This window comes from Aphis gossypii, chromosome 1 (genome assembly GCF_020184175.1).
Source record: "Aphis gossypii isolate Hap1 chromosome 1, ASM2018417v2, whole genome shotgun sequence".
NCBI classification, from domain to species: domain Eukaryota; kingdom Metazoa; phylum Arthropoda; class Insecta; order Hemiptera; family Aphididae; genus Aphis; species Aphis gossypii.
Window position 1 is genome coordinate 41,395,138 of NC_065530.1, and position 15,214 is coordinate 41,410,351.

The 15,214-nt window shown below is 24.4% G+C and overlaps 1 protein-coding gene across 2 annotated transcripts; it reads left to right on the forward strand.

Annotated features, from left to right (window-relative positions):
- Positions 1-21: 21 nt before the first annotated feature.
- On the forward strand, positions 22-15,208 carry LOC114123385 (uncharacterized). 2 transcript variants are annotated; one of them, XR_003592346.2, is made up of 8 exons: positions 22-234; positions 2,784-2,841; positions 11,593-11,645; positions 13,647-13,682; positions 13,791-13,905; positions 14,653-14,755; positions 14,877-14,959; positions 15,023-15,208. XR_003592346.2 is itself a non-coding variant. In XM_027986332.2 (7 exons), the coding sequence occupies exons 1-6, from the start codon at positions 37-39 to the stop codon at positions 14,748-14,750; spliced, it is 558 nt and encodes a 185-aa protein (XP_027842133.2). In that variant the 5' UTR covers positions 22-36; the 3' UTR covers positions 14,751-14,755; positions 15,023-15,208. The 2 variants fall into 2 exon arrangements, 1 of the variants encoding a protein (XP_027842133.2); XM_027986332.2 differs by lacking the exon at positions 14,877-14,959.
- Positions 15,209-15,214: the final 6 nt, after the last annotated feature.

The window sequence follows — 15,214 nt, forward strand, 5'->3', positions numbered from 1 at the left end:
GTCTGTCTGGACGGTTGTTTAATTTGTACCTATCTAATGTATATTATTATAATATTGTACCTAATAAAACGACGTGCACAGTCTTCTCCCGACGGGGTGTCCCGACAGAGTGATAATAACGACAATAAATTTATTCTCTGGACCGTGAAAACGCAATCAACGTACGAAATGATTTCGTCAACTTTCTACACATCGTTGATGTTTGGTATTGCAATGTTGATTTCATGCAGCTTCGTAAGTACCTATATAAAGATTATAATTTGCAGTCATTAAGCGCCAGGTGCAACATTTTTGTAATCTATAAGTCTATAGGAATCCATATTTATATATATATAATAATAATATGCAAGATACACCTCATGGGACCCACAAAATCCAACATTCTGAATAAAAATCGACCTTACATGTATTGACTTGTAATTTTATTAATTCTTAAATTTGTTATTTAAATAAAACAAGCTAATATTGTTTTATTTGTTGATTTAACTTTAAGCCTGTCCTCTTAAAATTATATTAGGTATATTGTAAGATAAAAATGTCTTTTTATGGGTTTGTTAACTGCATACATTTTTAAAACAAAAAATCACTTGGCACGTTTCAATAAATAAGAATGTTTTGTTAGATATAATATTGTTATGCCATTTTATTAAATAATATTCAATATGTTTTTTTTGATATTTTTAACTCCTCAAATTATCAAGCTAAACAAACAAACTAAATACAATATACTACCAGAAACCATCCTCAAAATTGTTGAATAGAGCATTTTTGTTTTTACTAGTAAAAGTGTTTTTAAGTTTCATACACAATAAAAAAATATAAAAGAAAAACTATATTCAAATTGTAAAATCAATACATTTATCCAGTTCTTAGATTTAAGTGGAATGTGAGGGGTGGAATCCCATTTATATATAAAAACAAATATTCATTACCATTCTAATTATACTCTAATCAATAAGACATTTCAATTTTAAGGTAGGTATTCACGCTTTTTTTTACACTTTTGAGTCCCCTTCTATTTTTTTTTTTTGGATTTAGTTACAATAAATTGTTTGAAAATTTGTTTTTATCTATGTTGTTTCTCGCTATGAAATTAATTTGTAATGGCAATATAACAGTTTTGTTTTTAATAAATACAGATTTTTGCATTTATTTTACTTTTGGGAAATTTGTTAGTTCTAATGGTTATGTAATTATTATTATTAACTAAAGAATTTAAATTATTTTGTTAATGATTTGATACGATAAATATCTATATTTACCAAAAATACTAGTAACTAAACATCTGAACCCTTTATTTTTATGAACCAGTAAGCGTATAAAATTGTTTAATGTTCAGTCCCTAGGTGTCACAAAAACCATATTATAACATGTTATATTATCATATAATAATGTTGATTCTGGCTGATATGCTGACCGCTGTATTAGACCTTACGAGTGACATTAGTTATTTATAATTTGTTGTCTGGCCATTATAATAAACGATTAATGATGTCTGATAATTTTCTACCTTTCTGCATTCTCTTGCAGCGTGACCTTTATAGTTGAAGTATACATATACTATGATTGAGGTGAAACAATTATTGCTTACCTAGTACAATATATCTATATATTATACAGGGTTCGAATAGACACTGAGTTGATAATCTGTCGTGAATTATTTGTCTGATCTCAGATAAAATTGGAAAGTAAAAATATATATATACCTATCTTTAAAAACTATGATATATACGATTTTTACCATTCTAAGTAACATTAAAAATTCGTTCGGTTAGGTTAGATAAATAGTACTTACTTGCATTATAATATTTTTATTTTGAATTCTTATGAATTGTGTGAAATTTATACAACTATGGTGCACAATTTACATCAATACTAATTAATGTTTTAAATTTATGGTTTTTGGAATATTTAAATTTACTTTGGTATTTAAGACCATATTTAAAACCATTAAATTTAAGACCATTTTTAAAATACTTAAACTTTGAATGCAATTTAAGTATTTTTCTTAAAGTGTCCTGTGACGACAAAAACTTTTTTGGTGATTTTGATTTACCTACCTACCTAAAACGAATTCCAAACAATTTGTAACTTCCAAATTTTTATGCTTGAGGCCCGAAAAAAATGTCTAATAATCAAAAATTTAAGTATATGTATTACTTATTATATAAATACTTATTAGATACTCATTATAAAATCATTATTAAGGACCACTAATATGTATAATGTTTGGCATAAAAATTTAATAACTCAACTAGTTCAAATTTTGATTTAGGTGCATCAAAGTTTTCAAAAAAAAAAAAAAATATATAGGTTTATATAATATATATATATCTGTTTAATAATTTATAAGTTAAAGAGAGAAGAAGAAAACCACTCTTTCATTTAAGCAATTAAGTACTTTTTATTTTTACTTAAAAATTCTAAAAATCATAGTTTGAATAATAAATTAATACTTTATTAAATGACACAAGTGGGACATCATGTTTGATAAATAACCCTGTAGAATATTAATAGAAAATATATTATATAACGCCGATAGATATTATGTTTAAATTATAAAGCATATATTTGATAAATGTTCATTATGATTTTATGACATTTGGACTATCTCGTTATTCAAATACATCTTGCAGTATATAATATATATATAGTTATTATATTATAAAACAATAGTTACGTTTGATTTAAATTTTATTTTGAACAATTAATTAGTAATATTTTCATTATTGTTGCTGTTATTATTATTATAATTTTAAATATGTGTATGTTTTTGTATACAGGGGCGATTTACGACGGAACAAATCGATCATTACGGAAAAGCGTGCAACGCCACCGAAGGTAAAAACCGTTTCGTCGTTGACATTGTTATATTCTGTCACGTTTCCGAACGTATTTCCTGCGGTTATTTTTTTTTTATTCGACGTTACAAATATAATCTAAAAAAAAACATATTATTAAGAAAAAATAATGCATACACACAACTAAACGAAAACAAGAAAATCTTTATCGTTTGACACTACGGTCGTATTATTATCCAACCATTAACATAATATAAAATATCCTTAAAGATATGTATTTGCGAGTAAATAGCGTTTATTTAACATTGTATCATAATATCACCGCTTAAGGTCAGAGTTATAAAATCGACTAAACGTCCGAATATTCAACTAATGCTACAACAGTATTATATTATGATGATGATATGAGCTCGGCGATAAAGCAGATACCGGACGTTAACCGCGACATTAATATAATAGAATACAAGACGTCCATCATTATAGATCATCGTAGTGAATCACTGTTGATCACCGGGTTCGTGTTCCTATACAGAATGATTTTTTTAGTATGAAGTACTCATCATCTCGAAAAGTATATCCATTGTTTAGATAAACATTTTTTTACAAAGTACTTTGAGGTAATTATAAAACAGAATTTTTGAAAGAAAAACTCTATTATTTACTATTTTTTATCGTTTTAATTATTTTAAGTTTTTTAGTTTGCTCGTAATAATCCAATATCGTAGGTATCTAAAAAATTAAGTATAACATAAATTGTAAAAAATATACTTTTTTCAAGATTTTTTTTTTTTGTTATGAGAACAAATTACAAATAAGAAAATTCGAAACAATTTTTTACTAAAATAATTCGGAATTCTCCGGCAGGTATTTTATCAACCTAATTTTATTTTTTAACAATATAAGTGTTTATTCAAAATTCGTTTTTAAATTTTTTTCATGCTTAAAAATCACATGTTTCAAATACTCAGATTTTTTTATGCCAGTGAGAAATTAATTAATTTTTATTGTTTTAAATGACAGCCATTAATAAAAAATCTGTAACAACTTTTAGTAAAAGAAGAGTTTTTACCCAAACAAACACTCCATAAATATAATAAAAATTCAAAGTATTTTAAAATATGACCCTTAAGATTTTAAAAATTTCAAAAATCACAATTTTTACAAATACAATATTAAATAAGAAATTGGTGGTGAGTATAGTTGGCGATCACTCTGTTTATAATACCTGTACAAATAATGACTACAGTGATATATTGGCATACGTTTCGCAAACACTTTATCGTTGTTATTTGGTACAACATAAGTACACAGTCTTTTCGTTATATTTTAGCACTGACCTTTCCTTTTTAGTGTCTTACATAAAATGGATTACTTTGTTTATATTTTTAATATTTATATAATATATACGTTATAGACCAATAATAGATGACATAAAAAGATTAAAATTGTTTATTTAAATGTTTTCCGACTTTGGTAACACATGTGTCGGTATTATATTATTATTTGTATTGACTATCACGTGGTTTAAATAGAAGAACTATTGTATGTAGTAAAACAAACTATACTTTATAACAAACTTTTGACTGTATAATAATAATATATTAATAAACAACTAACGTCATACTAATAACATAGACATATGCGATTTTAATGCTAGCCACGAGCGCAGCTGATAACAACTATTTGTATATAAAATAGCAGAGATGTTTTTAACGACTTCCAATAATTCATTCTGAAAAACGATGCTGGTTTTTAAAAAAAATAACTGTTTAACGGTTGAAAAAACTTTGAAAAATGCTTCACCGAAACGTATATTTCACGGATATAGGTAATCGTTATTTATCGGTTGGAATTTTGTGCCCATTAAATTTTTGCTTACATGTGAAATTTTGATCTGTGGTTGTTTTTTTGTGATAAAAAAATATTTTCCCAGGATTTTTACTATTACGGTTCTTGCTCATATCGCTTTAAATTTTAATATTTAATTCAGAATAAAAATCATAAATGATAAATAAAAACAGTTAAGATGATAAATACTTGAAGAAATTGGTTCTTTACTACAGTTTATCTATTCACCACCGAACTCAATTCCGCAGAATTCAACATGCTTGAAATTTCTGCCAATTTATCCTGTCTAGCTTAAATCTTCACTAATATTTTGGAACTGTTAAAAAAATATTACAAAAATAGCAAAATGTCTATTATAAGTACCGCTGACGCAAAAGCTGTATAATAGAATATTAATGATGAATAAATGATGTAAAAGTAAGCCATGTCGATTTTCATTGAACATTAATTTTATAAGTATTAACAACAATCGGCTGTAGTGAAAATTTTTTTATCTACTTTACGTATCCATAATATAATATAATATAATATAATATATGTATTATATTAGGAACTTATTTAGCTATTAATAGAGTATGTTAAACCTATCCCAAGCACCAATATTATGATTTTGAAATTTTCATTCATCGCATACTCTGTTAAAAATGGATAATTATTTGAAAAAAAACCAACACTTTTATTTTAATCTTTAAAACAAGGTGTTAATTTTTTCACGATAAATCAAAGGCATTCGCGCTATAAAAGTGTATGAAAATAATATAATTATAAATTGACAATAAATTAAAAATTCACAATTAGTAGTTACAATAGGTAGGATAATATGTTACTTCATAAAAAAAAAAAAGTCAATACAATATTATAATTTAAAATCGTTCTTTATGTCGATTATAACATTTCCTGGCTATTTATATCCTACGAGAATGAACAGTTTTAAATTCGTTAAAAAGTGCATTCTCTGCAGTTAAATTGTTATAATTAATAAAGGTATGCATTGGTCATTGCAATTATAATATCGCATTACGATAATTTGAACGGAATGTGCAGGTAATAATAATGTATAAGATTATTACATGATCCTATTATGCATGCATAATGCATGTACATTAAATTATTTTAATTAAATGCATTATTGTTATCGATGTAGATATCGTTTTCAAATATATAAGTTTTATCGATCGAAATCCAATAATATAGTTTGATGCTGAACAATACTTTTTTAGTGTTGTAAACCCCAATACATTATCCACATGAATATTAAAATAAAATATTTAAAAAACTGCAACAAATAAAATAAATTAATCGATATTATTTTCACATTCAATTTTTTTCATTTACATTTAACATATTATACTTTATATTATATATATATATTTTTTTATGGAACTCATATAGGTGTAAATATGTGTAATTTTTTGGTGGGGCTAAGGTACATTACTCTCTTTCATCACATTTTTTTATGGAATAAAAATTATAGACCTGGCTTATATCATCTCTCAAATATATAGTTGCACCCTAAACACACAATTATATATACCTAGTTATTTGTTTTTTTAATAATATTTATTGGATTCAATTTAATGATAATTACTGAAATCAATTATATTTACATTGTACTTGGTTTGTGGGAGGGAAGGCGTTCGTAGAAATTTTCTAAGGGCGTGGAACAATATTTTTACTTTTCAATTATTAATTTCACTACCTAGGTATCCGATTAGTGATAAAGTATGATTTATGAAATGTTTTTTTTTATATAGCCATATAAGTAAGGAATGTAAAAATTATTTATAAATTATGTAGATATTAGGAAGTTAGGTAGTTAAAACTTAATCTTATAGATGGCCTCAATTATAGCTTTAATTAATTAATACATAGTTTTAAATTAATTAATGCATTTATTTTTAATAGATTAAATGTTACTTATCGCTGATTTGATAGTTTCAGATCATTTAATTTTTCTAGGTTCTATAAAATATAAAAATAACATCAAACCATTTTGAAATTAACTTATTTTTTTAATACTTGAACAAATAAAAAAAAACTAAATATAACTCTTTAATTAGGTAACAAAATTAATAAATAATTAAAAACTTCCTTTGAGAGGTATATATAAAGTAATATATAAATGTATATAGATTTAAGTGAGAAATAAACATCCTATTTAATTTTGTATTTTGAATTTTGAATGTTATTGTTTGAATTGTTTATAGTATATCAAAGTACTGTGTGAAAAATTAGGCTACATGTTATGAGATGGAAATATTGATTTAGGTGAAATAATATAATTATCTAATAAATTCTCTAGAACTGAATTTACTTATTTGACAATCAGTTAAATTACCAGAAATTGTGTAAATACAATTAGAGAATACAGACAAATTTTAATTAAGTAATATTATTCTATTTACAATATATTTGTATCTTTATAATATATATGTATAATACATTTTACCTATGTGGCTATGTATTTAATTTGACATATGTATATCGTATTATTAATAATTTTGTGTTTAGAAAGGAAATCGGATATCCCTTTAAAATACCCAAAACGGAACTAGTATATTATAAAATTTATCATAATGTTCTGGACGGTATTATAGTATAAAGCCTAATTTGACGGTGGAAAAGCTAATAGTAATCTCTATGTAAATGAGAAAAAATATGATTTAAACATCAATATAGTTTTATAAAGCTTACAGAGAAGCCTATTTTTTTTAAATATACTCCAAAAATTGGAATTAGTTATTATTAATTAAAATAATACTAATATTAGTCATTGTACTTTTATTTTTATTATTATTATTTAATAATTCATTATTTGTATATTATAATATTGATGACTTAACAATGTTACAATTTCAATAACAATATTACTTTTGTATGTAAAATGGTCATTATAGTGAAAAAAAAATCATACTATTTGATACATTATTAAAAATATTGGAAAATATAAGAAAAAAATGTACTCATAAGCTGTAGTTTGGTTAGTTTTTTAAAAATATTCCTTGAGGTAGGGGTGGTTTAATTCTGTATTGGATAGTTTTATTTTGTCTCTTTTGAAATAGAAAGAAAAGCGTCTTTGGTTTTATTTCACTGTTGTTTAGATTTTTGGGATCAATTAATTTTAGATAAGGTTAGGTTAGATTACCAATATTTGTTAAACAATTATTAGGTATCACAAGGTACGTCAACAGGATATTGTGTTACTGTTTATTTTGTATGAAGCAATGTGCTTTTAATGCTATAGTCTCATTTTTGTTTTTTTTTCTTTAATAGTCGTTTGGGACCTATAATCTTACTGAGCATACTTAGCTTATATGATTTTTCTTATTAGTTATTATTCAATATACACTTTATAATTTCGTACTGTTCTACTTTATTAATAATGAAGTTTAGTAGGTATTACACATTACAGTGTGGTGTGTTATACTATCTAATAAAAGACACAATTGTATCTCAAAATGTATTATATAATTATATTATTGCACAGCATATTAGAAAAAATGTGTATAATATTCTTTAAGTATTGTGTTTTTTAAAACCATAATTTGTTTGATGGTATGGGTTAGTAATTGGCTTTTATACTTTTATTTTAACCTATATTTTAAGCGCGTGCAAGTTGTTTTCGTGCTTAATACTCGTTTAATGTATTTAGGCTACAGTGCTACACGTATAAATAATACGATGATAACAATATTATGACGCATTCGCTACAAGATCATACCAAATATATAATATAGTTTGAATAGTGTGATCAAATTTAACTTATACTACAGCCTATTTCACTATAATGTTCATACACAAAATATTATACGTTTTACCTGTCTCGCGAGTTCGAAATATTTTTTAGCGAGCAATTTAAAGATTTCTATAAGCGATTAAAATATCATTGTCTACAATTTAAAAATCTTAAAAAATACGCCATAATGTATAAATATATATTTCAAAATATCGTACTATTATCTTTGTATTGTATGATTTTATTTTGCACAAGTCAGTTTAAAATAATACCATAAATGTATGATAACACTACCTATACAAATTTGTTTGACATCGTTTCTCTAATTATCTGTAAATAAGAAAACGGTGGTAATGTGTGTTCGATGTATTGCTAACAAGTATGTAGCTTTGGTTACTCGCATTTGACAACATAGTATCTGACCACTGTTCCTCTACTAATATGGTGGATTTTAATACGAAAATAAAATTAGTAAAACATTATACGTTTGATATAAAAATAAATCTTGAAAGATATTCCAAAATCTTGAAAAATCCTCTTCGAAACATCGAAACATTTTTCAGTTAAATATGTGAATAAAACATAAAAAAAAAATGCGATAGATCTGCTTCTATGTAATATATTATGTCAAACATATTTATAATTTAATTTACAGATACACGACTAAAACAAAAATTAATGTTTAAAATTAATAATCACCTTAACCCTGTAATTATTATGACTACTTCCGCGCTCACGCGTTTTATCCAAACAAACCAAATATAATTATAATATTATAATCGCCGGTTTGTCTGTTATTCGATTTTATATTGTACAATATTATGTTATCATGATAAACCACTGACTACCGTTCGTGATTTTTGTACTACATGTTTAAATACATTGATTACTGAGCACACCGCGTGAATTATGCATGTGTGATAATATACTTAAAGCATTTTTAATTTAACCTCACTAAAGTAAAATATATACAACATAGTTTGCAGTAATCTATTTGCAAATCGCTATCGTTCTGTTCAAAATTGCGGACAACTGGTTGGGACTTAAATATTTTAATTGTAAAACATTATTTATTTAATTTTCATTAGTTTATATTATTATATCAATATTTTATTAAATCAAAAATAATCAATACATACAAGTAGGACGTATTTAAGTATACGCAAAAAATATTTGCAGATTTAAAATATAGTCTTTGGCCTCATGAGTTAAATTTTTTTTGTACTTCGAAATTATTATGACTAAGCAAACAAAATAATCTAAGTAATAAATATCTGAGTTCTCATTATTAACACATGTTATGCAACAATTACATTAATATGTATCAAATTGTAAATAATTTTAAAATACGCATTTAAGGTCACGATTAAACAGATTAAAATACCATAAAAACTTACTTTATATAGAGCGCTGGATAATATTTGTAGTTTTAAATTCAATAATAAACAAATTTACTTCAACATTAAAAATAATATAAAGTAAAGTGAATTCTTCAGAATGTAAAATTTGTTGTGCTCTGCGTTACTAAGACGAAAGCAACACGCACGGGTCTTACAACGTGCTCTAAGACTTTACTTTGTTATCACGCTATTATTGCGTTTAAAAAAACAATTTTTCACTTTTTAATCATAGTGTTGGTATTATATTCCAATAATTTGTGCACAAAATTAGTAATAATAACCACTGTGTTTTTAAACAATGGTGCTTCGTCATAGTGTTTAGTATACAATGACTTTTATATTAGTTTGCATAATATTTATCAACGTCTCGTTTTATGTTGTTCGTCATATAGCCTTTGATACTGGACAACTATGAATATAATATAGTTATGATAATTAAACTTAATTAACTACTATTTACTTAAATTGAACGTTGATTTTTCCCCTACTACTTTTATTTTTATAATGTTTTTATAAAACAATAATATGGTACGATGACTGTAAAATTTCACTTACTATCATCAGTGCACTGGTCCGGAATAAGTGTATCACAAAAAATGTCATTCAATTTACGTATATTATATAAATAATAAATACCTATACAATTTATATGTATATGTGTGTATAATTGACACACAACTTTTTAATTATATAACGTACAAGTATTGTTTTGTCGTATCAGAACAAATTATAAATGATGATGGACAATTTTTTCTTTTTTCTGTCTCTTTTACCGAAGCATAATATAATTATTGAAAAATATTTAGGCACTAAATCAATAAATTTAGTTTTATATTATGTACTGGATAAATTACCAATCATGTAAATTTCAAGCAAAGATGCATTGGTACTTATTTTGATTTTTAAAACTTAGGTAGGTACCTATATTTAAAGACTATATTATTTTTAAATTCTTGTATTTTTGTGACGATATTTACAAACTTATTTATTATTTTTTTTTTTTGAAATTGTTTATTTGGGAAAAATTTAAACGAGTGATTTATTCATTTTTAATAAATCAAATTTATTTTGAAAAAGTTTGGTATTATTATTTATTATTCCATGTTAGTATATTAGTATAACTTTTGTATTGGTGTGAATCAGTAGAAAATAATGTAATGTATGTAAAAAAAATATTTATGAAGCTCAAAATAAAAACATTTAAATATCATTATTATTATTATTATTATGATATTATAGCTGTCATACGATCGCAACTACTAGGTACTCTCAACTATCATCGTATGCAACTTGCTTTTTGATATAGTTTCACTTTATACAATTAAAATATTATCACTATATATTAAAATTGAAATAATATATGTTATAATGAAATATAATCAAGTCACTAAAAAATATTTATGAATGTTAACAACAATATAATGTTGTTATATTTCTAAGTTTTTTCTAAAAAAACATTATTTAATAAAATTTATTTATTTTTTAAAAAAAAATTCCACTTTTATAATATAATATAATATATACGATCCTGCACATAATAGGCATTTAAAAACTATTATAATATAACAAACTACTTATAAGTATTATACAATTATAATATACCTATTACCTATAAACTTAGGCCCGTTGAATAATATAGATATTACATAATGAAACTATGTATTATACATTCGGAGAAAAATATTATGCACCGTGGCATTATTATTAGAAGTTCACAAAAATTAAAAAATTAAAATACAATTTATAGGTACTTAACTATTTGTTTGGAAAACTAATCTAAATCATGTTTTTCTTGTTTATTCATTAGATGATCTCGTCATTGTCAAATCCTACAAGGTACCAACTTCAGATACTGGAAAGGTAATAATTATGAACATTCATCATCCGTTAATTGATTATATTAGATAATAGGCCTGAGTAAATGAATATTATATCCGTCAGAATGATTGATTTACGTATTGATTCCAATATTTGATGGAACGAGTCCCGAGGTCAATTACAATAAAGCATAAATTAATTTCGTGAAATAAAACTGCTGTCCAAATAATATTATGTCCCGAATAAAACGAATACAATTATACGGTAGTTATTAATTAAATATATAGTTAATAGCAATTAACTGAATTGTGAGGCTGTTGTACATATCTACGAAATCCAGCGACCTTAATGATTTTATGAATTTTGGTCTTAATTTGTCAGAGTATAAAATTAATGTTAAATTCTTAAATCAACTTTTATAAGGCATAAACCAAACACAAAGATTAGATTTATAATTTGTCCTTTTAAATTCTGAGCGGAGCTAATCTTACAGTAATGACATTGTATACTAGCTATGTTTCTTTTGTGTCATCTTTTGGAGCAGTAAAAGTGCTTAGAGTTTTAGCTTTAGGGGTATTTTCTTGTAGAAAATTGGATTTAGTTGGTACTTAGAGGGTTTGAAATTGTGAAATTCCTAGTATTTTTATAAATTATTTTAGTAAACAAAATAAAATTAAGGCAAAACGGGAATATTTACATTAAACCAGTTTTTGACAAAATTAAATTTTTTATTTCGTTATAATTTAAAACAATGATAAAATATTTATTTTATAAAAATTGTTTATATGTGATATAATTTTAAAAATATTTTGATTCTTTTTGAACAATTCATAGATAATTGAAAGTTTTGACTTTTTTTAAATATCTATAAGAAAATGTTCAATCGGGCAAGACCCTTAAAATATAATACAAGTTTCCCCATAAGCTGTTCTTAATTCTGTAAAACAAATAAACGTATTTTTTATTTACGTATTTCAAATAAAAAAAAAATATATCAAAATCATTAATTAACTTTTAAAATTAATACAATATTCAACCTAAGTATTGACACTGGAACAAAAAAATCTATAAAAATCTACAATATAAACTAAATTATTTTTATAAATATTTTAAGTTTAAATTCGGTGTAAAATACATATTTTATAAACAAATAATTGATAAATAATTTTGCTATAGTTCAAAAATTGTATCCATGGGAACTTATACGTTTATTATGATTCATAATATATTCATAATTTATGATTATTATTATACACAATGGAATTTTCAAAATAATAATTTACCTAGGTAGATTAATTTTAATATTTTTCCTATTTATACCATGAACATATTGATTCTCACTGTTATATGGTCAGGTGATATTCAAAAAATAATGAAATTATTAAAATATGGTAAAAAGATAATATATATATACAATGTCATATTTATATTAATTAAATAATAATAATATAATAAATTCAATGTTTTTCCGAAAAAATTAAATCAACCTACCGTAATAAGTAAAAATATTATACTTTAATAGAAATCAAATATACTTAGTGATACTGATTCAGGTTGACGGTCTATCTCTGCTCAGAATCATTTTCGTATACAATGATGTATCATTTAATACAAATTAAACACATCCATTATAGTAACCTACTCGACACCGAATAAATATCAAAGAGATAGGTATCCACTTGGCACTTGCTTATACCTTTATTTTTAACTTAGATTTATTACATTATAAATGATGATAAGATTTTCATATTATACATTATACGTAAATACATAAAGTAGGTAAAATTCAATAAACATATTATTATTATTATTATAACAATTACTTGTAACAGATCTGATTTGTTCAATAGATATATTAAATCTGTGTAAGTCTCAAAAATATTCCAATAAAAACCAATTACCCGATCTCGATTTCTGATCTAAAAAAAAAAGTGTCATATAACACCGGGGTTTTCCCCGCATTAATGTGTAGTCATTAACGTTTAAAAACAACTAGTTACATTTTTAAATCTAATTTTCTTTTTTTCTTTTTCTTGTTTTTAGTGCTTGATGAAATGCATGATCAGCAAACTAGGACTGGTAATAATTTTTACGTTTAGTTATTCTCTTAAACGTTTACTTTGTGTAAAAGTGACTCGGTAAAAACTGAAATGTGTAACGTTAACTATATTATATTTTATTGTTCAGCTGAACGATGATGGTTCATACAACAAAACTGGAATGGAAGCGGGGTTGAAGAAATACTGGTCAGAATGGTCTACGGATACAATTGAGAGTATAAACAACAAGTGTTATGAAGAAGGTGATACTATTCGTTTTATACTAAATCATTTTGTGACATAATAATGATATTATATTAGTCGATGGTACACAGAAAAGTGTGTTAAAAAAAAAAAAAAAAAAAAACGATAAAGGTCTGTGTTATATCGCCAATTTGCATTGTAAATAAATAGCAATACCTAATAAAAGCGACAAATCACTTGAAAAAATCGGAAAAACTATTCTTATTCTTGTTCTGCCAAACCTCAAAAAAGCTCGTGAAAAAAAGCTTGTGTTGTGTAAATTGTTTGTAAGCTATTTACGTTATTAACGTTTACTAAATTAATTCAAGTTATTTTTTTTCAATATCTTGCCCAGTCCATTCATAATTTAACGCAAAATAATGACTCCCAACTTGACTTTAAAATTTATAAATGTGTAGCTCTCGACAATACACTGCAATAAAATCATACACTATAATATTATTATGCTTGTTTTGCAACTAACGAATAAATAAATATTATAAGAATGATTGCATAATATTTCCGTTTAAAAACAATAATGACGAAGAATTTTATTTTTTAATACATAATACTAGCAGATTATTAAAATCATTTAGAAAACTACACGTAGGTACTCAAATCCGGTAACTCTATTCACCTACACCAATATCACTCAACTAATACACAAAATATCGTACTAACACTACTAACTATTACAGTTTATATCTGCTTATGACATTTTAGTAAATATGTTTATAATTATATATATATATATATATTGATTTCAGCATTACTTGTGTCAAAGGACATAATAGCGACATGCAATTATGCATATGTAGTGATGGCGTGCTTGAACAAGCAGTTGAAACTTGACAATTCAACTTGAAACTCGTAAGCGTCACATGCATTTTACATTATTCAATTTTATATAATATAACATGCTATATAATTATACAAAAGGTTAAAATTAATATTATATAATGTACCTAATAATAGTGATGTCAAATTTCAGACGTTTCAAAAAGGTTAAACCTTAATAATTTTAATATGAAACCTAAATAATATATCCATTTTCAATACAGAAGTTTATTTTAGGTACTAATATATAACTACTACGTACAATTGTTATACTTAAAAATTGTTTTTTTTTGTTTTCAGTTTTGCATATTGAAGAGGCAACCGAATGTACTAAAACGCTCATCAAACGTATATAATATTATTTTTTTATTTTAAAATCATACTATTTTTACTATTATGATTACTTTTTTTACTCTTAAACATTATGTATAAAACAATTTAGAATTTAGTTAAATATAATAAACACATATAACATATATATACATATATATT